Source organism: Cervus elaphus, chromosome 22 (genome assembly GCF_910594005.1).
Source record: "Cervus elaphus chromosome 22, mCerEla1.1, whole genome shotgun sequence".
NCBI classification, from domain to species: Eukaryota; Metazoa; Chordata; class Mammalia; order Artiodactyla; family Cervidae; genus Cervus; species Cervus elaphus.
This window is the reverse complement of record NC_057836.1, coordinates 16,315,861-16,341,835: the sequence shown is the minus strand read 5'-3', so window position 1 is coordinate 16,341,835 and position 25,975 is coordinate 16,315,861. Positions and strand designations below refer to the sequence as shown.

Here is a 25,975-nt window from a genome sequence, read left to right as displayed (position 1 = left end):
GACAGGGCTTCGCCGCAGAAGAGCTCGGCGGCTCCCGCGCTTTCCTAAAATGGTCTTTCGTCGAGGTGTGAGTTGACGCCCTGTAATTTCTCTTCCCTTCTGGGCGTTTGAAATTGTTCCCCCACTCCCTCTCCCCGCGACCTTAGGGTGGTTAAGACACCTGGGTTCTAAACTTATTGCAGCCACGCCCCCTGCACCTCCGCTGTATCACCATTTCTAGCTACTCAACCAAAAGGATTCGGGTCCCCGGAGGCTTCTAGCTGTGGGACCAGTGGCAGAAACGCCTCCCGAGTTTGCGTAGTTCCCTAGAGCTGTCCTGGGCCGCCAGCATCCTGACTGCCCAGCCTTGGCAGAAAGGGTCAGGACTTGCCCTGGCACCCCCTTATGGCGGAGCCAGGACTCCAGGAACTCTTTGTGAGTCCCCTCTCCAACTCGCCAGGGTCCCTACCCACTTCCGGGCTGGCTCTGGGAGGTCGCACGGCTTTCTCTCGAGGTGTCACTGTGCGGAGACCCACACCCCCACCCACGCCCCACAGCCCACAAAGAAACAGCCACAGACATCTTCCTGGGGAGTCGTGAGGATGTTTTTGTTTGGTTGGTTTCGTTTGGGATGTTCTTTAAAGAGCGTCATATAGATATTTATATATATAAATTATTAATGTGGGGGGGAGGGGCGTACATCGCAGTGGGGCGCGCACACGGTGGGGGGGGGGCAGCTGGGGAGGGGCAGGGGCGGCACACGATGCTACGCAAAACAGCCACAGCTAACAGATGAAATAATCACACCAGGGGTGGGGGGCGGGCAGCGGCCATGGGTGGGGGGGGTTGACGTGGGGGAGGAATAAAGTCGGGGGCCAAGGGAGAGGGACCCGGTCCAAGATAAGTGTGCGCTTTCTGCCCCCACCCGCCCCCTCCCCGCCTCCGCACACCACAGGAGCCTCGGCCTTGCGTCTGTCCCTTCCTCCTCGGCCTTGCGTCTGTCCCTTCCTCCCTCCTGCCCAGAGGCCCGATTGCTTGGGGCCTGAGCCGCACCGGGAGGCTCTGAGTGGCAGGAGGGGAGAGAGGCCTCCTGGGTCCAGAGGCAGGGGCCATGGTGCTCTCTCGATGGCGGGTCCTACAGCGGCTTGTCGCTTTCCTTCTTCAGATGACTGGGGGGAGAGCAGGCAGAGCAGGGAGTCGGGGTGGGGGTGGGGGTGGGGAGAGACTGAGGTCCATCCTGACCGGCCCCACTCACTGCCGATGGGTCCCCTCCCACGGGGGCCACACCCACCCCTGTCGGGCTGGGGTGCGTCCCCTCCGCCGGGTCCCGGGCACCCTGTGGTACCTGTAGTAGTCCTCCTGGGCGGGCAGCGGCACGCTGTGCAGCGGGTGATGGGCATGCAGCCACTGCTGCTGCTCCAGTGCCAAGCGCTGCAACTCAGCCGACTGCGCGTGCATGGCCTGCAGCTGGTGAGCTGCCGACATCGGGGCAGAGAGGGAGGCTGGCAGGTCCCGGTATGGAGCAGCTGTGGGCAGGAAGGGCAGGGGCCACGTGACTGATGAGGTACTCAGGTGGCCAGACTGTACATACAGAGGAACCACCACGAATCAACTTAGGTGACAGTCAGTCCTGCAAGCTGCCAGAGGTGGTAAGGATCCAGGCCTCTGAGCCTGACCTTAACATCTGTGCCTCTCAGCCAGGGCCTCAGCCATCCTGCTTCCATTCCCAGTTCCTCCCGCCACCTCATCTCTCCCCAAGCCCAGTCAGACTGATTCCAGCACCTAACTTCCTCCATTCTCTCGAGAAACCGTCCCCACCCCCAACCTCCATCCTTACCAAAGAGCTGGTGACGAAGAACTTCGTTCTCGTGCAGAGGGTGAGGAAGAAGGGGGTTGGGGAGGGTCCCAGCTGGGTAGGGGATCCGGGTAAGGTGAGACCCTGAGGCCAGGGGGTCAATGAGAGGGTGCACCGAGGCAGAGGCTGGAGGGTAGAGAAGAGGAAGGTGTCAACAGAAGGCAGGTTTGGGGAAAACCATGCATTTGGGTGAAGGGCTCCATGCCTGGGAAGAGAGGTGGACGATCAAAACAGGGTGATCCAGCAAATCAAAAAAGGCACAATGGAGGGGCTAGAGGTCTAGGAGATGGACAGGGCAAGACCCTACTGCAGGAGGGACAGAGTGACGGATGGCAGAAGACAGGAGATTCCAGTTCTCAGAGGGACCTGAGGAATAGGAAGGGAGTGGACTACCGAGAGGAGATGGAAGAGAAAAGGAAGTTTAGGAAATGAGACAGGGAGGAACTTAAAAGAGAGAACACAAGGAGCCTGGAATGAATGTGAGTGTAAGGCTAAATGGGGCAGTGTTCTGACAATTAGAAAAATGGTGGAAAGACTCATTGTGAGTAAAGCTCGTTGTCCCTTGTGATCCCACAACCTGAGCCACAGGGCTCTTTCTAGAAAGGCACAGATCTATAGATTGGGAGAGGAACATGAATCACCTCTGCCTGAATGGAGAAGATGGCAAGAAACAATACAGCTGAACCCAGAGGAGCAAGGAAATAGTTATGAGAAGGGCTCAGGGACAGAGGCTGTGAGGGGAGGAAGGTCGCACTCCTTTAAAGGTTTCCACCTCCAGCTTCTACCTGGGGTGTGGGGGGAGATGCAGACCTGAATGTGGCTGGGGTGTGGGGCAGGGTCTCTGCAGTAGGGCTGGGGAGGCAAAGACCAGGGCAGCAATCTCAGGAGACCGGCTCAGGCCAGACGTGGGGTGGGAGGTCCAGGCCTGAGCAACAGAAGCGCCCAATGACTTGCCAGGGTGCACAGGGATCCCAAAGGGCCTGGCCAAGGACGAGGGAGTCTCACCTGCGTGGATGGCATCCTGCTGGTGGAGGTGCAGGTGAGAGTGGATGTGAGAGTGCTGGTGGTGATGGGGGGTCACGTTGAGCATCTGCAGCCGCGCCAGCGGGTCATTGCCCAGGGCGGCCACCCTTTCCGCGTGCTGCCTCTCAGCCGCCAGACGCTCCGCATAGGACATGTCAGGCCGCAGGGCGGGCCCAGCTGCCAGCGCTAGACGTTCTCTCTCCAGGGGCCCCAGGCTCGGATGGAAGGGGAAAGGGTGCAAGCCCGGGGGGCCGGGCTGCAGAGCCAGGCCTCCGTGCCGGGGGAAGGGATCCAGGCCTGGCCCAGGGACCCCATGTAGGGGCTCCAGCTCGCTGGGCTTCACCTCAAAGCCAGGCTTGAGGCGGTCACGCAGGTCTCGTTCACGGGCTTCCCGCTCCCTCTCCCGGGCTGTTGGGTCACTGCTGTACAAGGCCGGGACATTGTAACCCAGGAGCCCCGGGTCCACTGCCCCCAGGGGCACGTAGAATGGATGGTTGCGATTGCCAGGAGACATCACGTGGGGCCGGGCGTATTCACTGAGGGTGCGCAGGGCTGGAGTGTCGGGGCCCAGGTAAGGGGGCACTGTAGCCACAGCACTGCCCGGCTCAAATGGAGGGCGATGGGGCACTGGGCCGAGAGATGGGCACTCCACTGGAGCACGGCCCTCCTGAGCCAACTTCTGTGGGACACAGGGAGACGCGGGGTCAACAAGGCAGGTCCGGGTCCTTAGCTGCTCATTTGTCTCAGCATCTGAATGCCTAAAGCCTCAGCTTACTGTAACTCGGCCTGCCAGGGACTTCCCTGCCCCTTCTCTTCCTACGGAGATGATCTTTCTACGATCCACGGGTACTCTGACCTGAGCTTGCCTTTCTTCAGCCCAGGGATGCAATTCCTGCTGCTGGAATCCTCTGATCTCCATTTCCTGGGTTGCCATGGCTCCTCCTGTTCGACAGGTGGCGCACGCCACCTCCCCACCACCACCCCCCCACGTCGAACCATCCTGAGTCGCGTAGAGGGCGGCCCCGAGGCGGGCGGCGCGCGCAGTGACGCACTCACCACGCTGCGTTCCAGCTCGCGCTCCTTCTCGCGCTCGCGCTCCTTCTCGCGTTCCCGCTCGCGCTCGCGCTCCTTTTCTTCGCGCGCGCGCTGCTCGGCCTCGCGCCGCACCTTCTCTACCAGGTCGGCCCGTTTCTTGGCCAGCTTGGAGCCCTCCAGCGGCACGAAGTACAGGTCGCTGCGCGCGCACGAGTTAAAGCCGCGGTCCAGGTGTTTGTTGAACCTGCCAGGCGCCGAGGTAGCGCGCGCTCAGCCCCTGCGAGCGGCACCCCCACAGGCGGCCGAGAGCCGCCGGAGTATTTTGGGGCCTGGAGTACTTTGAAAAGCATCAAACGAACGCGGAGCCCATCCCTCGCCCGCCACCCCCAACCCCCGCCCCGGCGCTCACCTGGCCGACTGACTGGCGTGGCTGGGCACATCTACCACCTTGGGAGGGGGCGAAGGGCTGCGGGCCGGGGGCACCGGGCTCTCGGGGGTCTCATATTCCTCGGCCGGCTCCTGTTTGATCTGCGTGGCGCTCAGGGGCGGCCCAGAGGCGGGAGCCGCAGGCGGTGCAGGCAGGGATGACAGGCTGGAGGGCCCCGCAGGCGGCAGCGGCCCGGGCCCCACGGAGGGCGAGCCCGGCTTGAAGGTCCCTGGGCCTGCGGGCGGCGAGGCGCCTCGGTAGCCCGGTGGGGTCCCCGTTCGGAAGGAGGGCGGCGACCCCGGCTTGTATCCAGGTGGAGTGGCTGTCTTGTAGGCCCCTGGGGACGGAGCTCGCTTGCCATAAGGCGGGGGCCCAGGTGGGGAGGCTGTCTTGTAGCCTGCTGGCGAGGAAGCTACTGTGGCAATGACCGTGGAAAGTGTGGCCGAGGAAGTGGTGACCGGAGGCACCGGTGGGAAGGGGTAGGGCGCCCCTGGGGGGCCCTGGGAAGGAGAAGGGTGTGAACCCGGGTAGGACCCTTGAGAGGAGGAAGAGGAATTGGAAGAAGAGGAGGCTGGGGGTCCGTTGGGACCTGCTTGGCTGTAGGAAACCTGACTGTGAGGTGGGGGCAGGTGTGCTGGCCCTGGTGGATAGGGTCTCAGAGACCCCAGGGAGGGAGACATGGCATACGGGTGTGCATGGTGGGAACCACCGCTCTCCAGGGGGTGAGGATATGCTCCAGGGGGAGGGGGCCCAGAGCCCCCGTGATGTGGTGGTGGTGGTTGCTGCTGCTGCTGCTGTTGCTGGTGGTGGTGGTGATGTGTTGGGGCTGATGGGTGGGCCGTGGACTGGCCTCCAGCTGAAGGAGGGAAGGGACCTGGGTGGGCACTGCTGTTGGCTAAGAGGCGGCCATAGGGAGGAGGTGGGGGGGGACCCTGGCTCCACACAGCCTGGGATGGGAGAGAAGGCTGCGTATACTTGGGGGGCTGATTGGAGACAGAGAGACTGGTCGGGGGAGGGAAGGAGTGGGGATAACTGGGCAGTGCCTGGGAAGCGGGGTACTGGGAGGCAGAGGCAGAAGAACTAGAAGAGGCGGCTGCTGCAGAGCTGCTAGTAGAGGATGAGTACGGATACCTCATCGGGGGGGCAGGGGCTGAAGAGGAGGACGCAGGGGGCAGAGGATGGGGTGAAGGAGCAAGAGTGGGGCCCTTCTCCGGGCCAGGAGGAAGTCCACCCATGCTCTGCCCCATGGCATGGGGGGAGGGGAGATGCCCAGGTAGTGGCTGGGCCCCCAGGCCAGGAGGAGAGGCTGATGCATTGTTAAGGGGTCGCAGGGCAGGTGGGGGAGGCAGGTTCGGTGTCACGTGGGGGAAGGAGGCTGGTGGTGGCGCAGATGGTAGGTTTCCACCACCGACTGGAGTGTTAGGCGGCTTCGTTGGGGGAGCACTACCAGCCCCAGAGCTTGATATTGAAATGGGGGTGGTGGGTGGGGGGTGCTGCTTACCCCCACTAGGGGCCCCCACTGAAGAGGCAGCCCCACCCCCCTTGGGACCCAATGGGGGTCCAGACAAAACCCCCCCACCAGAGCCCCCAGGGTAGAGCTGTGGATGAGGGGGAGGAGCCCCTGGAGGAGCCTGGAACATCCGAGATGTGGGGGGCTCCATGGGAGCATGATATCCAGTGGGTGTCACAGAAGGGTGGGGTTCAAAGCCAGGCTCTGGCTGTCGGGGGGTGCTGTCAGGCGGTGGAGGGGAGGGAGGGAAGAGTGGAGGTGGATGATAGGGGCGGGCAGGGCCCTGGGACAGGCCAGAAGATGAGTCGGAGTCATTCTCCACACTTCCAGGGCTGTAGATGCTAGGAGACGTGCTCCGGTTGTCCTGGTCGATGTCCCTGGGGTCGCTGCTGCCATCGTCATTGAGGCTCCGCCCATCCAGACTGTCCAGATCAGAGGGAGACTGGGGCCGGGGCAGCTCCTGCTGCACAAGAGGGAGAGCCATGGCGGCCTTTGCTTTTCCTGCCTCCCCGGGATTTGGGGCCTCGCTGGCACAGAATGATTTCCCATCCACAGCACACCACTGCACCACGATGTGAAGAGTACTCTGGCTCAAGCCCACCGCCCGGCCATCTGGGGATCCTCCACCCTCACAGTCTCTCCGCTGCTCCCTAGCAGGCATCCAAGTTCCCTTGGGGCAAACCCAGTTCCTTCCTCAGGCATCCATCTCTAGCATCTCCTCCCATTCCACAGCTGAACCCAAATCCTTATCTTCCACCAGCCCATCTGCCATCCTCTCATCTCATCTACCCTTCTAATTAAACATCGCAGAAACCACTGGTTCTTAAAAAGACCACTTCTGCATGTTCTTTATGACTTACTCGTTCCTCCTACTGAGACTTCTCACCCTGGATCTCCTCCCCAGACCCTGCCTGAAAACCAGGCCCTAGAAAGGGAGAGGCTAGAATCCCCCACCCTCTACCCATTCCTCTTTGGCCCTGCCTGTCCACCTGACACTGGCCAGAGCCCTAAAGATCTGACTGACATCCAGACAGGCCAGTTTCATATGCATTCGGATAAGACTTTTCTTTCATATTGCAGACAAAGTAAGAATTGTGAGTGAAAGAAAGTTTGGGTGAAAGAATGTCAAGAAAATGGTCATGATGGCAACAAGGGTCTCCCACCTCAGTTTTGGTCTTTTTTGGTGCGTTGGTCTCCTCACTTTCGCTCTCTGAGATCTCTTCACTCCGGCCCTGCTTGCTGACCTTTGGGGTGGAGGCTTCCTCTACTCGGGCTTTCTGTTAGAGAGAAAGAAAACTCCTATCTTGTACTCCCGAGCTCCACCAGTGCCCTCGGCCAGACAGGAAGCTCCCCCAACACACAACATACACCGTCAGCCCCAGTGCCTGGGCATCCTGTGGCAGGACATGGGGACAGAATACCTTGGCCGTCTGCCTAGACTTCTCGGCTTTGCCATCGCTGCTGGACGTGCTGACCCCACCAGGGGAGGCCCGGCCCCTCGGTCTCAGCTCTTCCCGGGGCCCAGGGGCCTCTTTCTTCCGTCCACTCCTCATTGACATCTGAAGGAGAAGGAAGTGAGCAGATGATGCGGTTTTCTACATTATACCTCATTTCATCCTGTGCCTTCTTTCTATTCCCCTCCAGTGGCTGTCACGGAAGGATGGGGTTCAAAGCCAGGCTCGGCTGTCGGGGGAAGAAGAAAGGAGGAAGGAAAGAGTCGAGGAGGGTGGCCGGGGTGAGCGGAGCACTGGGACAGGTCAGAATCTTCCCTGACTGTGGTCTTCTGTGTCTCTCATTTTAGCTCCTACTCACTGAGTCTTTATTCTGTCGTGTCTTCATTCTTCAGGCTGTGGAGACCCCATTCTCCTCTGCCCGGGCAGCTGGATACAGAAACTTCTCTGCTTCACCCTAAGGTCCCCCCAGCTACGGCCTGGGAAGCAAGAAGCAGGCTCTCCCAAGTTTTCAGCACCTGGAACTTGCAGGGTCTGTCTGCAGTGAAGCCTGTTGGAAAAAGAACCATCAAAGTCTCCAAACTGGAGAACAGAGTCTGAACGAGGTACTACTGCACTTGTCAAGGGGCTGAGTGGGCAGCCCGGCCATGACACACTGCTGACTTGCCCATGGGCCGCTCCCATGGGGGGCTGTCTGTAAGTGAGGGAACCTCTGCTGGCAATGTCATCCCCTTCATCTCTCGGGAAGGCAGAAAGCGCAGATGTTTCTATGTGCCCCGATTCAGGAGATCACACTACTTCCCCCATGGAAATATATGTGCACACGAAATTCCACAGAGCCTTACAAAAGGAGCACAAAGAAGTGTACCTGAAATATTAGCTGATTTATTGAGTGCCTTCTTTATGTCAAGCCCTTAGTTGACATAAAGCCCCATTTCATTTCATATTTATAACCATCCCTGAAAGTGAAAGTCGCCCAGTCGTGTCCAATTCTTTGTGCCCCATGGACTATACAGTCCAGGGAATTCTCCAGGCCAGAATACTGGAGTGGGTAGCCATTCCCTTCTCCAGGGGATCTTCCCAATCCAGGGATCGAACCCAGGTCTCCACATTGCAGGTGGATTCTTTACCAGGGAAGCCCAACCCTATAAAGGAGGTAGTCTTATTATTCCCATTATATAGGTGAGGAGACTGAGGATCAAAGATTGTGATTGTGACTTGCCCAACTTCACGCGATGAGTACACAGTGAGGAACTAGAGACTGCCAGAATCAAGCCCCATCCCCCTGACTTCCAAGCGCATGCTTTTTTTTCAGTACTTAGCTATACTCTCATCAGAAGTTGGTGAGGAGAATTCTCAGAAGGCCTAGATCAGTCTCAGAGATATGAAAAGAATCTTTCTTCACATTAGAGTAGGTTGTAGAACAATGTCCCATTCAACAGTGCAAAGGCGCGCAGCCCTACCAATGCGAAGGCCAAACTGAGGTGTCCCCAAAGTGCCGAACTTCAGTTCTGAGTCTCATAAGACCCCTGCTCTAGTGCTTGGGTCCCCTAAGGCTGGAGGAAAACTCAGAGCTTTCACTTTACCAACCAAATCCGTGGAGATCACTGAGCAAACATTCCGAGTTTATACATAAGTAAGCCTGTCCTCCCATCTGGTTTAGACAGGGGCTCCCAGCTCCTCATAGCCAATCTATATACATCGATATGTTTCCTTATATATCCCTATCTACATAGTCAGCAATTTTCATTTACACTTGTGTTTCCTGCTAAGTGTCACATCTCTCCATGTTACTTACCATAAGATCTTTTGAGAGCAAAAATACTATCTTCTTTTTATTTATTTTTGGTTGCTGCAGGAGGGTTTTTGGGCCCCGGCTTCTTGTCACATTGGCTTCTCTTGTTGTGGAGCAGAGGCTCAATAGTTGTGGTTCACAGGTCTAGTTGCTCCACGGCACGGGAGATCTTCCCGGACCAGGGGTTGAACCCGTGTCCTCTGCATTGGCAGGCAAATTCTTAACCACCAGACCACCAAGGAAGTCCACAAAATACTATCTTCTTACTGTTTTCTTCCTTTCTATATCCCTCGCAATGTCCTGTACATATGGGTGTTCTGATCTCTTTTTGCTACTGACCTTTAAACCCACTGACTTTAGCAGGTCTCGAATGAAGTGCTGCTGGCCTTGGTGGGAACAGACCAAGCTTAGCCACCTACTCTGAGCTGAAAGCCCTGGCTATGGAAACAGCATTTCTGCATTCTATAGCATATTTTCCCAAGGAATACCTTGGGAAAGTAATTCCTTCTCACTCACCTTCTCACTCACCTCCACTGAACTCTCATGAGGCATGCAGTGAGGGGCGAGCCTAACTTTTCCAGGAAACTTACTAAAAATCTACTTAAAGTCACAAAATAGCTGGGTCGAAGCCCAGGTCTGAGCTTACAACTGATGCTCTGCCCAGTCTGCCAGCCATTTCTCTTCCACTACAACTATTACCACATTTTTGAGCTGCTGTGTAAATTGGTTTTCTAATATTGTCAACCCACCCCCACCAAAACCCAAAGAACAAAACCCAACATAACAAAAGGGGGAAACAATCTTAAGGAAAGCACAAGAGAGGTGATAGTGACTGGTGTGTCTTTTGGCAGCCCCTGTAAAGGAGGGTACTTGTCTTCCTATCACAGAACCATCTTCACGGTAGGTGAGTCAGGGAAAGGCAGGAATGGATGTACCTGAAGAACAGAGCAAGCCCAGTGTGCCCCTCCCCCACCTCAACTTTTAATCAGTTGAAATCTGATAAAATTAGCAATGGGTAGCTCTGAAGAAGAAAAGCAGTCATAAAAGGGTAGGTGACCCTGGGGAGCAGGAGTGGCAGGAGAAAGGAGGAGATAGGGTTGGGTTATACATACATTCCTGATCCAGGAGCCTGTTTTAGCACCTACAAGCTAAGCTAACTACCCTCCTTCCTGCTCTAGTAGTCCGTCACTGTAATTCCAATTTATAAAGCACTTACTGTGTGTCTGCAAAAAATAAGCACCTTCACCTTCAAGCACTTTACTGCAAAAGTAAAATTATAAAGGCCAGACTGGGGAGGTGGAAACATGAAAAATAAGGGAAAAGAGTAAGAACAGGAAAAGAAATTAAGGGAGAAATGTAATAGAGATCAGAAGGAATACACTCGAGGCACAAGGCTTTCTAGGATGGGCTTGCAGGGTAAATTTCAGGAACGTAGGCCCAGCCCCCACCATTGTTCCAGAACTTCCAGACTAACAAACCAGTCCTAGATAACAGTGCAGCCCAGACCAGCAGATAACAAGGTAGGGCCTAAGCTTCAGGATCTACAGTTGTCACTGGGACCTCAGATACCATCTTATCTGTGACCCTTAGTCAGTGAGGCCAAGGCTCAAAGAAAGAGAAGTGACTTGCCCAAGGTCACAGTTACTCAGAGGTGCAGCCAGGACTAGGCCAGGAACCAGGTCTCCTGGCTCTGGTCCTGAAGCCCACCACACCAGCTGATACACAGCCCTCTCCCCTGGGCCACTGTCATCTGGGATGGGCATGGAGGGCCTAGCCATGCTTACAAGGTGGGAGAAATAGAAGGTCGAAGGCTGGCTGAGGGAAAGGGTCACCATGGAGACAGTCTGGGGAAAAGGAAAAGGGATACCTGGGAAGGAAGACTCAAGTTTAAGAAAAGGGAGAAAATCTGCACAAAGAAGCAAAAAGATTACTGTAAACAAAAAGCCCTGGGACTTGCCTGGTGGTCCAGTGGTTAAGAATCTGCCTGCCAATGCAGAGGACACAGGTTTGATCCCTGATCCAGGAACTAAGATCCCACATGTTGCGGGGCAACTAAACTTCATATGAGGCAACAAAGCTTCGTATGCCACAACTACTGAGCCTGAGCACCCTAGAGCCCATGCTCCACAACAAGAGAAGCCAGCAAGAATGAGAAGCGGGCACCCTGAAACTCAAGAAAGCCCGTGTACAGGAAAAAGAGCCCGCACGCCACAAAGAAGACCCAGAGCAGCCAAAAATAAAATTAATAACATTTTTTTAAAGTCTCTAATAATGAACTGCCAAGGATCAGGAGCATTTCTATCCTCCCACCATGCCTAAGGGGAAGGACTTGAAGAAACACACATGACCTGCAAGGAATATGTCTACTTGTTCCCAAAGACAGCTGGATGGAGCTGGGTGGAGGCTCCGAGGAACCTCCTCTCCACCAGCAGCATCAGAAACATCCTCCAGAACTCAGCCAAGAGTCCCAAGGACACAGTGAAAGGCTGAGGCCCCCATCAAGATTCTGAGCCCCCATCTCTTGGACATCCCACTGGATCATTGCCATGGCAAGAAAATGGCAGACCCTGCCCCTCAAGAGTCCATCCCAGGGGTCCATCTGTCAGCCACTCCCCCTACAGTTGCCAAAGCAACTCCTGTCCTCCTATGGCACCCTCAGGGAAGGGAGCTTAAAGAGTACCTACCCCAGTAGAGATAAGTGCGTGCACAAAGGGAAATCTTTGAGCACAAAACAGTAATGAAGATCCACCCCCTCTTAAAGAAACCACAGCTAGAGGGGCAGTGGGTGCTCTGGGGATTTGTGGGTGGGGGTCACAACTTGTTTGGAGTGCCTGTAAGATTGCCCAGTTTGCTCCAGTCCACCCTCCCAGAAACCGTTTCCCCCTAAGTTTCCCTCCAGGGGTTCTGTCTTCCTCATCACTTGGAGGAGGAACTACACTACTGGGCCCCAGCATGCCCCTCTCCAAGAAGTACCTACGCCTGGGATTGGAAAAACAGGGTCAGAGGTGACCCGGAGTTGGGGAAAGAAAATTGAGTCACAAAGGCATCACCTTCCCACTTCCACCCGGGGAATACGCCGGGTTTTTCTTCTCAAAGGCAGCCCTCTCGGAGCGAGTCCCGTTTCCCCCAGGTTCCAATCTCCTCCCTCAGTCAGCTACAAACCCTTTCCATCTACCTACCACACCCCTTCCCCATTTCCCACCTCCCTTCTATACCTGGCACCCCGAACCCCGGGCTCTGACACCCGGGTTCTGAGCCTTCGGGGCTTCTCCTGGAGTCCTCATGCTCCACCTTGCTGCCATCTCTCCATTCCTTTTTGGCTTCGCCCAAAGCCCCCTCCCGGGCACCCCGTTTTTCCTCCGCCAAACTCCCACCTCGGGGTTCCTCTTTGGGTCTCGGGGTCCTGCCTACCCTCCTGCCCCACTGGCCCTCCTCCTGAGACCCTCCCACCTCCCCCTACCTTCCAGATCCTCCAAGTGCCCCGACCCCCTTCCCTCCTCGGGGGCCGGCCCCACCCCTTGAGCCCCCAGCCTCAAGCCGGGCATTGCCCGCAGTGGGGGACCAGATCGGAAAAATAACAAATGGAGGCGGCGGCGGCGGCTGCGGGAGGGGGAACTGGGAAGGGTGGGGGTGGGGAGCCGCGGACCAGAACCCCGGCGGGCCCGAGGCCCAGGCGGCAGCAGGGCTTACCTGGTTGTAGCTCGGGACGGCTGGCTGGCTCCGAGCGGATTCGGGGCTCCGGCGCCTCCGGGGGGCGGCGGCGGCCGCTCCCCCGCCCCCCTCTCCTCTTCCCGGCTTCAGTCGCCGCCGCGACGGCGGCGGCGGCGGCCCCGACCCCCCTGGAGGGCGGCCCCCATCCCCCCTCTTACCCCACCTGGCCCCAGTCGCCCGCCGGCCTCCGGAGCAAATCCCGATCCCCGCTCTCGCTCGGCCCCTCCCCAGGCCCGCCGCCTCCCCCGGCCACCCGGAACGCCCGGGCCGCGCCACCCGCCCCCGCCGCGCCGCCGTCCGCCCCCGCGGCCCGGCCGGCTCTCCGCGCGGCTGCGACCCGCCGCCTCCCGCCCACCGCCCGCGCCCGCCCGGCGCAGCCCACACCGCCGCGATCCCCGACCCCCTTAGGCGGCCTCCGCCCGCGGCCTCCGCCCCTGCCCGGCGGTCGTCTCTCTCGCCCCTTCCTGGCCCCTCCCCGAGGCCGCCGGTACCCCCGAAACGGGTCCCGGCCCCAGGCCCCTGCCCGAAGCGGGGCTGCGGGCGGGCGGGCTGGGCGGCGCGTCCGGCGACTCGCACAGGAAAGCGGACGGCGAAGGGAGGGAGCTTGGGAGAGGGGGATGGGAGAAGGGAGGAAGAGGGAGAAGGAGGGAGCGCGGAGGAACGGAGGAGAGAGGGGCCGGGAGGGAGCCGCGAGGGAGGGAGCGCGAGGCGAGCGGCGAGGGGGGAGGGGATCCGGAGAGGGGGAGGCGCCGCGCGAGCTGGCCGAGACCGAGGCCGAGGGGCCCGGGGCGCGGGGAGGGGTGCGCCGAGGCGGAATGCGGGGAGCCCGCGGGCCTGGCGCTGGAGAGGGCTAGGTGGGGGCGGGGGGCGCGGGCCGTTATGGGGGAGGCTGGAGAAGTTTGGGGGGCCTAGGGGTGTGTGGCGGAGGTGAGGGGGGAGGCTGTGGGTGTGTAGCAAAGCCGCGGGGATGGGGTGAGGTTGGAGGGATGGAGCTTCTTGGGGGCAATGAGATGTGACCAGGGGAAAGAAGCTTGGGGTGACGGCGTCTGTGACAGACACATAGCGGAAGAGGTTTGTTAGGGGGGGGCAGTTGTGAGAGAATGGGATGAAGTTTGGGGTCCTAAGGAGGGGAAGAAATTGACAAGATGGAGACATATTCGAGAGGATGGGTTTCTGGAAGAGTGAAGCGTCTGGGGGTGATGGGTGTTGGGGAAAGAACAGAGAACATAAGAATTTGGGGGAGTGACAAGTCTAGCGATGTCCTGTGGAGAAAGAAGGAAAACTAGAGGAGCCTTAAGAAAGGATGAAGGAGGTGGGGCTAGATGCAGATTCCAAGGGAGACTGGGTTCTGGGTGGGAAAGGAAGGTGGGAAACTGGGATGGCTGGATTGGGGGGTGGGGGCGGGTTCTGAAAGAGCTGAGGAGAGTTTTTTGGGCAAGACAAGGGAGATAGAAGGGGGGGAGGGAGTAAAGACGGTTAGGAGGAAATATAAGAGCAGTCTAGGCCTTTGGTGGCCCTGAGAGGAAAAGTCCATGGACAAGCTGGTGGACACGGGAGGGAAAAGCAGGAGAAGGCAACGATAGGAATGAGAAGGACAGGCCGGCACAGGGAAGACGTTCATTTATGGAAGTGGGACACCCTCCCCAGGCCCTCTGGCTGGCGGTCGCTCCATTTTCCATCTCAAATCTGTCCGAAGTCATCACTCATGGTACTTGTTGGTGGGGGGGAGGGGGGAGGTGGGGTGGGGACTAGGCTCCATGTGGAGACAACCTCAAGTGCCCCGATTATTCTAAAGTGGAGACCATTCCACCACAGACTCTCTCCAGGCAGCCTCTGCCCCTGACAGCCCCCAGCCACTCCCAGTCTTCAGCCAGGAGGCCAGCACCCCCAGTCCACCCCCCACCCCACCCCCACCCCCACCCCCGCCCAGGGTCTCCTGGGCTCTCTCCCTGCCCCACGCCAAGCAGCTACATCTCTCAGGACAAAGGACACCAAGACGCTGGGTGATTTTTGGCAGCAGAGATTGGGAAGGCCAGAGAATGGGAGGGAGGCAGGCTGGGAACCGGGAAGAGCTGGAGCTGGAGTCGGGATTGGGAGCCCTCGCTAGCACTCCAGATTTGGGGCGGGGATGGGGTAGTTGTGCCAGAGGCCGGCTTGAGGCTGAGGGTGGGCCCTGAAGGTGGGATCCCCACCACCACCCAGCCTCCAGAGAAGGAAGGAGACTGGTTAGGGAGCAACTGGTAGATTTTGCCTCCTTTTCCCCAGGCCCAGCTCAGCCAAGCTCTAGGAATACCCAGAAGTGCTAAATGGATTCCGTGCACCGGGAGCCTGAGCAGGAAGCCTTCCCTGGCCTAGGAATGAATTCCCACTCTTCGGACTCTTGAATCAGCTGGCACTCACTCTATTACCCCAGGCCCACCTTATCCCTCAGGGTTTTCCAGACAACTCCACCCCACCCACCCGCTGCCCACTGCACCCTGAAAGGACCCCAGCTCCTTCTCCCCACCCCCAACTTTGCTCCAAGACTCCTCCTCTCCCTGAGGTCCCCCCTCCCCATTGCATTTCCTCTCTCTCTGCACTGCCCAGCTCAGTCCCCCACTGGGCCCTGGCCCAGGCTCTTCTCAACTCCCTTCCAGGCTAAGCCCTTCTGCCTCCTTTTTTAACCACTAAGGGCTCAGCTAGGATGGTGACATGTTGTTGTTGCGTCCCTAAGTCGTATCTGACTCTGCGACACCATGGACTGTAGCTCTCCAGGTTCCTCTGTCTGTGGGATTCTCCAGGCAAGAATACTGGAGTGGGTTGCCATTTCCTTCTCCAGGGGATATTCCCAACCCAGGGATGGAACCCATGTCTCCTGCATTGCAGGCAGATTCTTTACCACTGACCTGGATGGTGATATATCTGAGCCTAAAAGAAAAGTAGAGTGAAAAGAAAAGCCAGGGCCTCTCCCCTCCAGATCCTCCCCAACCTGAGGACCGGATTCAGTTCAGCTTCAGGGAGCATCACACACACCCCACCATCATTGGTCACCCCAGCTCCCCACAACCCACCCGTTTCCAGGCAACAGCACATAAGAAAAGTGGAGAGAGGGGCCTGGGAGGCCCAGGGAGGGGGAGATGTAACTCAATCCACCCCAGTACCTGAGGGTTCTTTTTTTGCGGGGGTGCATGACAAAGTGACCCATCGAGGAAAGAGGGCAGAGGTTGGGAAACATGGCTCCGGCCAGGAGTCAGCCTAGGAGTTACTGAAGAAAGGTGCGTATAATGGACCCCAGAGTAAACCGCGGGGTGCCCCAAAGGAAACAAAAAGGGGCGCCAGGAGACACAGGAGCAGGGAAAGCTGAGATGCCCGCGCTGGAACGAAGAGGCACAGAGGTTGGGGCGAGAAACCTCGCCCTTTGACTGAAAAGGGCTAAGTTGTCAGCGATACGGGAAAGAAAACAGAGAAACGGGTCTTGCCCATACAGAGCTGGAATCCTCTTCCAGTCCTGGAGCTGGGCAGAATGGCAGAGGGGGCCCGGTACCAGAACTCAGAGTAGAAGCTGAGCAGGAGGCCCACGGAGGGAGCAGCCTAGCGGTTCCTCCCACCCTGGCTCTGGCGCCGGAGCTGTCGGCCTCCTGCAGAGCCTTGGCTCCCTCTAGTGGCCGCAGCTCCCCACCACTCGGGCCAGGTAGCTGAGCCCTAGACGGTGGCTCAGTGATTAAAAAAAAAAAAAAAAAAAAAATCTGCCTGCCAATTCAGGGGATGTGGGTTCAATCCCTGGGTTGGGAAGATCCCCTGGAGGAGGGCATGGCAACCCATTCCAGTATTCTTGCCTGCAAAATCCCACAGACAGAGGAGCCTGGCAGGCTACAGTCCATGGGGTTACTGAATCAGACACCACTTAGGCACCAAAATAGAAAGAGGGGGCTCATCCTCCCCCTACCCCCAGGTATTTCCTGCGTTCCTGTCTCAGTTCTGGGGCTCTGCTGGAGCCCAAGTGTGATGGTCTCCAGTCACACACTGGCCCCCTGCTCGCAGGCTCACCCAGCCAGGGGCCTGTTGATCACCTCAGGTCCTGAATTTCCAGTTTACTGGAAGTTACATGTCCTCAGGCCTCTGCAGCTTGCAGGGGGCACTGCCCAGACAGTGCTGGCCCATCCCAGGAGCTCCAAGACTCAATCTGGGAGAGGACCTGTACACCAGAGCAGTTCCAGTACCAGCTCCATCACTTCTCTGATCAAGGGCCTTGGTGAATCTGCAGACACTTTGGATCCCATTCTCCAAAAATGCACACACACACAATGTTTTTGATACTTTTATGAATTCTTGGACCCCAGGCTAAAAATCTTAATTCCTCCCCCACCCACCCCCTCCCCCGCCGGGGAGGGGAGAGGGGGAAGGCAGGCCAACAAGCTCCCCACCTGGCCAGGGAAGTGTAGGCAGTGCCATCCTCCTGACCTTATTTGTTGGATTGCTTCCTCTTTCTGTGCCCTCCCCAGCTTTTTTTTTCTTTTTTTTTTTTGTTGGCTGTGCTGAGTCTTCATTGCTGCTTGGGCTTTTGGGGGGCTACTCTCTGCTTGTGGTGTGTGGGCTTCCCTTGTTGCAGAGCACAGGCTCTAGGGAGGCGTGCAAGCTTCAATAGTTTCGGTTCCCAGGTTCTCGAGCACAGGCTCAGTAGTTGTGGTACACTGGGCTTAGTTGCTCTGTGGCATGTGGCATCTTCCCGGATCAAGGATCAAACCCGTGTCTCCTTCATTGGCAGGTGGATTCTTTACTACTGAACCACCAGGGAAGCCCACCTGTCATCTTTGCTATCCAGTTTTCCCCACTTCTAGGAGCTCCATCTTCTCTCCCCGCATGTAGACTAGAGTAAGACTCCTCAGACACAGGAATGCACGGTGACTCAGACTTTAATGGAAGTGTTCATTTCAGCGCCACAGAGGTGCTGGCAGCTGTGAAACATGGCACGGGTGCAGCTGGAGGAAGAACGGGGAAGCTAGGGCTGGGGGGAGAGGGACAGGGGACAAGTCCCCAGGCGCACAGCCCCACCTCTGGCCCAGGAGCCGTCACTGAGGCCCCTTTCTGCTGCCCTTCCAGTTCCAGCAGGACCCCCACCCCAGGCCATCTCAGAACCTACAGTCACGTGAAATACAGACACATGGTCCCCACTCCAGTCAGGCCAGTTTTCAGGCCCCGGAGTAATGGCGAAGTGATTGATTAACAAGATGAATGAAAAATAAATAAATGAATAAATAATACAGTGGAGCCTTAGACCAGGCCTGAGCAGGCAGCCAGCCCTCCCCAGTACTCACACTCAGCACTGCCCAGTTCCTGCTTCATATGCAGCCTGGAAACACGTGGACTCAGCGCAAAGCACACACGGCCCCTCTACACACCTCGACAACCAACCCAGACGCTCCACAGGGACCCCAATGGGTCTTCTGCGGATGCCCTTACGGTCCTCAGTCCATGGCCAGTTTTCAAGGACAGAGAAGAGGAAGGAGGGAGAAGCGGAGAGCGCGGAACCCAGAGGGTGGGAGCGCAGAGACGGCAAGGCTAGACCAGCCAAGGCGCAGCGCGGAGGGTGAGCCGGTGTCAGGGTGGAAATTTCGAGCAGGACCGGAAAGAAGAGGATCCAGGAAGAGGACGGAGTGAGGGGGTTCCAGGTCTCCAGGCAGGGAGGAACTCACAGCACACTGGGGTTGCGGAAGTTATGTCCCGCGAAGCGAGCTTCATCCCCTAGTTCTTCTTCGATTCTGAGAGAGACGAGTCAGAAAGGAAACGGCCAAGCAGAAGGACCCTGCTTCTCTTCCCAGGAGTTCCCCCACTACATCCTCCAAGCCCCTTGCACCACGTGCTCCTGGGGCCTGGCCTGAGTGAGGGCATTCCCTGGCTTTCCATGGGTCATCAATCAGGCCATCATTCAAAACTAAATACTTTCTGGATATCTACTGTCCTCCAGGCCCTGGGCACTGGAGACAAAATGGTGGACACACATAGCTTGTAACCCTTGGAGCCCTGGGTTTCCATTCCCTGGGCTCCCTTACCTCATGAGCTGGTTGTACTTAGCCAGACGCTCAGAACGGCACGGGGCGCCAGTCTTGATCTGAAATATCCCAAAAGACAAACAGCTCAGTGGCCACCCTTTCACCCCATGAAGAACTTACACTCCCTCGAAATTGCCATGATGCCCACAAACACCTGGAAGGAGAGCGACCTGAGCCTAGAACCCCCCAATTGCACAACGGGCTCCCTGGGCTCACCTGGCCTGTGCACAGCCCCACCACCAGGTCAGCGATGAACGTGTCCTCAGTCTCTCCGGAGCGGTGACTCACCATGACCCCCCAGCCGTTCTCCTGGGCCAGCTTGCACCTGCATTTGGTGCAGCAGCAGTGAAGCCCAGCCCACATGCTCTCCCCAGCCCTGACATTGATCAAGAAACACCTGGAGGGAAGCTGTCCAGGAGGGGGAAAGAGAATCGGGGGGCATGGAGGGAGGAGAACCAGGAGAGCCATGAAGGTGACTCGGGGCTCCCTGCCTCCTTCTGCACTTGTGGGCAAGGCTGGGCTGGGGCACTGGCAGGAGGCGTCCTGCAGAAACGGGTTGAGTGGGGGAGGGCCCAGAGGCACTCACGCTTGGATGGCTTCAGTGACCGAACCGATCTGGTTGACCTTCAGCAGCAGACAGTTGCAGGCCTTCTCCTCCACCGCCCGCTCGATTCGCTTGGGGTTGGTCACTGTCAGGTCATCACCCACAATCTGGATCCCCACGTTGGCTGTGAACTTGGACCAGGCGGCCCAATCGTCCTGGTCAAAGGGGTCCTCAATGGAGACCACTGTTGGGAGAACGGTGAGGGGGCTCTGCATCAGGCGAGAACGCCCCGCTTAGAGTCCTTGCATGGACAGATCAGATTCCCTGGCCAATTCAGCCTCCTCCCCTCTGATATAAGCCTCCCCTGACCCATTCTTTTTATTTAATATTTTTTATAATTAAATTTATTTATTTTTAATTGAAGGATAGCTCAAACAATGAAGAATCTGCCTGCAATGCAGAAGACCCAGGCTCCATCCCTGGGTCAGGAAGATCCCCTGGAGAAGGAAATGGCACCCACTCCAGTATTCTTGCTGGAGAATTACATGGAGGAGCCTGGCGGGCTGCAGTTCATGGGGTCACAGAGTTCGACACAACTGAAGGACTAATACACACTGCTCTATAATATTGTATTGGTTTCTGCCAAACATCAACATGAATCAGCCATAGGTATACCTACGCCCCCTCCCTCTTGAACCTCCCTCCCACCTTCCTCCCCATCCCACCCCTTAATATTTCATTTACATTTATTTTTTATTCATTTGGCTGCGCTAGGTCTTGGTTGGGCCCCCTGCATTGGGAACACCTCGTCTTAGCCACTGGATCACTAGGGAAGTTCCCCCTGACTCATTCTTATCTTGATTTTTTCACAAAACCTTTCAAAGAAAACAAGGGTTCAGAAACTTTCTCACAACCTTTCTTTGCATTTTCCTATTTTCTACCAGGAAACCCTCCTCATGGCTATTGGAAACCTTTCATTCTGCAGTTTATGCCTATTTTCTCTTGCTGTGTCTCAGGAAATGGAAACCAACTGCTTCCATTCCAGGGATAAGAGTCACTGGGAGGCCTGCGAAAGGTACTTCAGCTCCTCCTCACCCATACAACAGCCCAGCCCCGTTCAGCATCAGTTTTGTTTTCTTTCTTTTTTTTTTTGCTGAGCTGGTGACTTGTGGGATCTTAGTTCCTGAACCAGGGGTTGAACCCGTGCCCTAGGTAGTGAAAGCACAGAGCCCTAACCACTGGGCCACCAGGGAATTCCCCAGCATCCGGTTTATCAACTGAACACCCTGAACTGCGATGCTTCCAGTCTTAGCCTCTCACCGCGCCTCTGCTGTGCTGTGTTTAGTTGCTCAGTCGTATCCGACTCTTTGTGACCCCAAGGACTGCAGCCCCCCAGGTTCCTCTGTCCCTGGAATTCTCCACGCAAGAATACTGGGGTGGGTGGCCACGTTCTCCTCCAGGGGATCTTCCCAATCCAGGGATCGGACCCAGGTCTCCCACATTGCAGGCAGATTCTTTACCGACTGAGCCACCAGGGAAGCCTTACTGTGCCCCGGTCCTTCCAAACCCGCCCCATGACCCCAGCAGCTTCAGAGATGGTGACCTTAATCAGGATCCAAAGCAGTTGGAACAGATTCATCACGGGTTCCTGCCCATTCACAGGACACCCAAAGCCCAGCCTCTGCAGGAGACCCCTTCACCCCATCCCTGGTTCTCAGGCACTTCTCAGGACATCTCTACCTAGCATCTGGGTCAGCATTCACCAGGTCCAGAGTTGCCCCCAAGACACCCCCGCCTGCCGCCTGCCCTCCCCCGGCCACAGCCCTTGCTCTCACCAGGATAGTCCCTGACAAAGTCCTGGTAGAGGGCCCCCAGCTGGTCCCCGGTGATGTATCGGGAAGGATCAGCGGGAGACTTGAAATCCAAGTCATATTTGCCATCGCGGTAAAACTCCGAGGCGGCAACATCCATGCCAATGACAATCTTCTCTGTGTAGCCAGCCTTGTCAATGGCTTCCTTCACCAGTTCCAAGGCTGGGGATGGAATACAGTGAGGTCATCAGCAGGAAGGGTGGCCAAGGAGGAATGAGAGGAAGAAAGTAATTCAGAGCAGAGGTGGAGGGCTGTTGCTGGGGAGAGTTCTGCTTAAGGTTGTTTTGGGGTTATTCCCAGGACTGCGATAAGCAGGCCACCTTCGAGGAAGGCAGGGGAATGGAATTCTGTTAATAACAGTTTGTTGTTTTCATTTATTGAGGGCTAACTATGTCACCTCAGCACTTTACACCTATGATCTAACTTAATCCTCACAATAATGCTAAGAGGTAGACACTGTTGTTATTCTTGTTTTACAGATAAGAAAGACAAGCACAGAGACTGTTCAGTGAGCAAGATCACCAGCCAGTAACTCTTCAAGTCAAAGTTCACATCCAGGCAATTTGGCCCCCAAAAGTTAACTCTCAGCCACTACCTGCCTGTATAGTTTCTCTTCACGCTAAGGTTTCTGCCAGGGCAGGGAAAAAAATTAGGGATCCTAGAGGCCTAAGAGGTTGGGGTGGAGATGGGATAGATTTAGAGTTCGGGGTATCTCATCAAACTAGAATCCATGGTGAGAATGGATCCCACGGGTCACGTGGACCACCTCCCCAAATCCTTTAGGGCTCCGTGGGAACTTGCAGATACTGACACATCTGGCTGGACAGGTAAAGGTGGTCCTCTTAGGCCTGCACATGAATTTGTGAGGCCCTCTGGTACCCACTCCGAGGACTGGGACCTCGTAGCTCAAGGACACTCACGCAGCCTCCTGGGGACCCAGTGAAGCATGTGGCCCTTCCTGATGTCCCGGAATGGAGCAAGACCGAGCTGGAAGTAGGGTCTTGGTCTCACCCTCACTGTTCTCCAGGATGTTGGGGGCAAAGCCACCTTCATCCCCCACGTTGGTGGCATCCTTGCCGTATTTGTCCTTGATGACGCCCTTGAGTGTGTGGTAGACCTCCGCCCCAAGTCGCATGGCATCCCGGAAGCTCTCGGCCCCCACCGGGAGGATCATGAACTCCTGCATGGCCAGCTTGTTCCCAGCGTGAGAGCCACCGTTGATCACATTGAAGGCCTGGGAGCCACGGGAGGACAGAAAAAGTCACAGAGCTCTTCCCTCTCCACCCCCAGGAGTGCCAACCAAGGGCCCAAACTTCCCCCAGCTTCCAGACTCAGAACCCTCCATCCCATGGCCCCTGTCCTCTCCCTAGAGCTGCCCCAATCACTCTTCTCCCATCAGTCTCCCAAGGCTTCATGCTTCCTCCCCACCCACCCCTGGAAGAGGCACGGTGCTCACCGGCACAGGCAGGATGAGGTCTGAGTTCCCGGCCAGCTGGGCAATGTGTCGGTAAAGAGGCAGTTCCTGCTCGGCAGCCCCTGCCTTACACACGGCCAGGGACACACCCAGGATGGCATTGGCCCCAAACTTGGCTGAGAGATTATAGAGGAAGGCACTGATCAAACATGTCCTCTTCCCCTTCCAGCCCTCACCTATTTTTTTTTTTAATAGCTGGCATTTATTGAAGGCTAACGATGTCACCTAAACACTTTACACGTGTGACCCCCCCCAATCCAGCAACACCTCATCCATCCTATCCTGCAAATAGCAGGGGGCGGGGTGTGATCAGAAAGGGCAGTGAGCTTCACTTCTTGCAAACATCCCTGAGACCACAGACTCTCTGCCACCAACTCCCCCCTCCTTATGCTGCAGAGTTCTCCCTTCTGTCTCATGTCACTCCCTCCCACTGGAGGAGGCTACGAGAAGGGCTAGTCCTCAGCTGTCCTTCCTTCCTTCATTTCTCAGTCTGTTCCACGTGCCCCGCCCCCGGCCCCCCACACGCCCACTGTCTCCCAGCCCCTGCTTACACTTGTTCTCAGTCCCATCCAAGTCCAACATCAGGTTGTCCAGCTTCTCTTGCTCCACCACAGACACACCCTGATAGCAGAGGCCCCATCACCGGGAGCCGGGATGGAGGCTGGACCTTAAGACACCTAAGACAGGCACCCCTCCCCCATCCACACACAGGCTCACGTCCACCAGGGTTCCCCCAGGTTCCTCTGATAGTGGCCTGTCTGAATTAGGGGACTCAGCCCCCGTAACAACGGGGCCCCCTTCCCTCAGTAACCATGACTCCCCAGAGGTGGCCCTTTCTCCCTCCTCTTCCCCCTCCCCTAATCCAGGGCTCCCTCCAGGACCCTGTCCCCACCCCCAGCAAAGAGCAGGCCTCACTGAGCTGATGAGGGCCGGGGCAATGGTGGTGTTGATGTGTTCCACCGCCTTCAGGACACCTGGGGAGAGGCGGAGAGGTCAGGCCAGGAGGGACCAGGTAGGGGAAGGCATGCAGGAAGAGGGCTGGGGATGGGCATGTCCCTCCCCCCAGCGGAGGGACAGGGAACCCGGAAAAGACAAAAGGCCTCACCTTTGCCCAAGTAACGCTGTTTGTCCCCATCCCTTAGCTCCAGGGCCTCGTAGATACCGGTGGAAGCTCCACTGGGCACCGCAGCCCGGAAAAGACCTGGGAGGGGAAGGCCGCGGAAAGAGAATGGAGAGGATAGCACAGGGACCCGGGATTCCTTCAGCCTTGCAGCTCTGCACTCCTGTGGCACATCCAGCTTGCTCCCCACACTGCTTCACACACATACACACACACACACACACACACACACACACACAAGGCAGCAGATACACAAGCGGTGGCCTCCTCATCCACCCAGTTGAGGTCCCACACACACAAGGAGGATACCAGAGAAATGGAGCTTTGCAGGCAGCACACACAGTGCACACACACGGTACACACACACGGTGCACACACACACACAGTGCGCACACACAGAGCACACACACTAAACTAGCACACAGAGACTGGCCTATCACGGCACCCCTGGACAAGGAAGGTCTACTCCCCGACTGCAGGCTCCTGAGCCTGGCCCAGCAGGGCACCCCCACTGGGAATCCTCCCATTCCAGGCCGGTAGGTACACCCAGCCCCGGGGCTGTGGGAAGGTGCCCATTACCTTTGGCAGTGTGGAGATCCACCTCCACCGTGGGATTCCCACGGGAGTCCAGGATCTCCCGGGCCCAAATTTTCTCTATGGACATGATGCCTAGGATCTCCTTGGGTGGCAGGGAAGGAAGGAGAAAGATAAGAGGCTTAGAGGGGTGGAGCCTGAGATCAGTGGGAGGGGCCAGAGGCTGGGAGGCTGGGAGCGACAGGAAAGAGGTTACTGCAGTGGGTGGGGGGTTGGGAGGAGCTGGGTGCAGTCGCCGGCCGTAGAAGGGATCCCCCCGCCCGTAGGGAGAGGAGAAGGTCAATGCAGTGAGGAAGGGGAGGTCACTGCAGTGGGGGGCGGGGTACGATCAAACGACGAGATGGGAGGACACTGCAGGGAGGAGAGGAGGGGCGCGGCAGTGACTCCCTCGCCCCCTCAGCAGTTCGGCCGCCGGCTGGAGGGGTGCCCCCAGCTCTCCTAGGGGTGGTACGGCCGCCAGGCTTGCACTTCTCCTTTGGCGTCAAGAAGAGCACGGGTCGTCTGGGCAGCGGAGGGGGGCCTTTCCTCCAGAGCCCCCATCCCACCCAAGCTAACATCCCTCCCACCACTCCGAGGTCCCAATCTCCCTCCAAATGTGTGTCCCGCCTCTTCCCGAGAGATGGGAGACGAGTCCGGAGCGAGGATCCTCCGTCTTCGGGGTTGCCATGGGCAGGGAGAAGGAGGGGAGACGGTGGGGAGGGGCAAAGCTGGGCCGGTCCTCCCTCGGGCCCTGGACAGACTCTCCGCTCCAAGCACCCCTCCCCGTGCGGCGGAGAGCGGCGCGGTAACGGGAGAGGGCGATGCAGGGGAGGAGGGGCCGCGGTGGTCTCGAGGAAGTCTGGGGATGCTGAGAAAGGGTGAGGGAAGACATCTCCCCGATGCACGTCTACGGACGTGCCAGGGTAGAAACGCACAGTCCCGGGAGACCCCGAACGCTTATCTTCGACGGAACCGGAGGGGCAGAGGGATACAGGGAGGGGGCCCGCAAGGGTAGAGAAAGGCGCAGTCAGACACACGCAGGTGCGGAGAGGCCTGGCGCCCGAATGACCACGGGGCGACGGCCTCAGACCGAGAGCAGCGGCCCGGGGAGGCCGAGAAGGGAGGTGCCGGGGAGGCGCGGGTGGTGGAGCAGGTGCGCAGAGCGGCGGGGCGAGGGATGCGCGAGGCCCGGGGAGAGAAAGCGGGGGCGCAGCGGCGAGGGGAGGGGGCCGGAGGGGCTTCACCTCGGGGCTGCGGACCCAGCCGGTGGCGGTGGCGGCGGGGCTGGCAGTGGTGGTGGCAGCGGCGCAGAGAGAGCGGGAGTGGCGAAGGCGGCTGCTGCTCCCGGGCGGCGGGCGGCAGGCGGCGGCGGGCGGCGGGCGGCGGGGGGAGGCGCCGATAGGGCCGGGAGGGCGCATGTGACCCGGAGCCCCCGATGAGTCAGGAGCCGCCGGCGGAGGCGCACGCAGGAGCACGCATGGGGGGCCGATGGGATGGGGCGGGGAGGGCTAGAGGAGAGCAACGTGGGAGGGGCTGGGGACCACCCAGGACCTGGCCCCCCACCGCCCACGCGCGCTC

The 25,975-nt window shown here is 58.0% G+C and overlaps 2 protein-coding genes across 4 annotated transcripts; both read right to left on the bottom strand.

Moving 5' to 3' along the window:
* Nucleotides 1–562: 562 nt before the first annotated feature.
* On the bottom strand, nucleotides 563–13,473 carry ATN1 (atrophin 1). 2 transcript variants are annotated; one of them, XM_043880922.1, is made up of 10 exons: nucleotides 12,766–13,473; nucleotides 7,642–7,830; nucleotides 7,251–7,388; nucleotides 6,993–7,106; nucleotides 4,302–6,292; nucleotides 3,914–4,136; nucleotides 2,840–3,536; nucleotides 1,817–1,960; nucleotides 1,325–1,505; nucleotides 563–1,148 (listed from the first exon to the last, which is right to left on the bottom strand). In XM_043880922.1, exons 2-10 carry the CDS (start codon nucleotides 7,666–7,668, stop codon nucleotides 1,115–1,117), a joined length of 3,549 nt encoding a protein of 1,182 aa, XP_043736857.1. In that variant the 5' UTR covers nucleotides 7,669–7,830; nucleotides 12,766–13,473; the 3' UTR covers nucleotides 563–1,114. The 2 variants fall into 2 exon arrangements, with proteins under 2 accessions (XP_043736857.1, XP_043736858.1); XM_043880923.1 differs by having other exon boundaries at nucleotides 971–1,148; nucleotides 4,302–6,289; nucleotides 12,766–13,472.
* ENO2 (enolase 2) lies at nucleotides 11,411–25,856 on the bottom strand. 2 transcript variants are annotated; one of them, XR_006336601.1, is made up of 13 exons: nucleotides 25,642–25,856; nucleotides 24,404–24,503; nucleotides 23,810–23,905; nucleotides 23,620–23,678; nucleotides 23,256–23,325; nucleotides 22,687–22,820; nucleotides 22,242–22,464; nucleotides 21,195–21,392; nucleotides 19,402–19,603; nucleotides 19,032–19,140; nucleotides 18,816–18,874; nucleotides 18,146–18,524; nucleotides 11,411–11,423 (listed from the first exon to the last, which is right to left on the bottom strand). XR_006336601.1 is itself a non-coding variant. In XM_043880924.1 (12 exons), the coding sequence occupies exons 1-12, from the start codon at nucleotides 25,813–25,815 to the stop codon at nucleotides 18,455–18,457; spliced, it is 1,494 nt and encodes a 497-aa protein (XP_043736859.1). In that variant the 5' UTR covers nucleotides 25,816–25,856; the 3' UTR covers nucleotides 17,661–18,454. The 2 variants fall into 2 exon arrangements, 1 of the variants encoding a protein (XP_043736859.1); XM_043880924.1 differs by lacking the exon at nucleotides 11,411–11,423 and having other exon boundaries at nucleotides 17,661–18,524.
* Between the last annotated feature and the right edge of the window lie 119 nt (nucleotides 25,857–25,975).

Bases quoted from the DNA above. Each gene is read 5' to 3' on its own strand.
- ATN1 (XM_043880922.1), bottom strand. From the start codon at position 7,668: ATGAAGACACGACAGAATAAAGACTCA. The intron at 7,107-7,250 runs GTATTCTGTCCC...TCTCTCTAACAG, and splicing joins AGTCTAGGCAGACGGCCAAG to AAAGCCCGAGTAGAGGAAGC. The intron at 6,293-6,992 runs GTGGGAGACCCT...CCTCTTGTGCAG, and splicing joins CAAAAAAGACCAAAACTGAG to CAGGAGCTGCCCCGGCCCCA.
- ENO2 (XM_043880924.1), bottom strand. From the start codon at position 25,815: ATGCGCCCTCCCGGCCCTATCGGCGCCTCCCCCCGCCGCCCGCCGCCC. The intron at 23,679-23,809 runs GTGAGGCCTTTT...GCCTCTCCCCAG, and splicing joins ACAGCGTTACTTGGGCAAAG to GTGTCCTGAAGGCGGTGGAA. The intron at 18,875-19,031 runs GTGAGCCCAGGG...GGGATATTTCAG, and splicing joins TGGGGCTGTGCACAGGCCAG to ATCAAGACTGGCGCCCCGTG.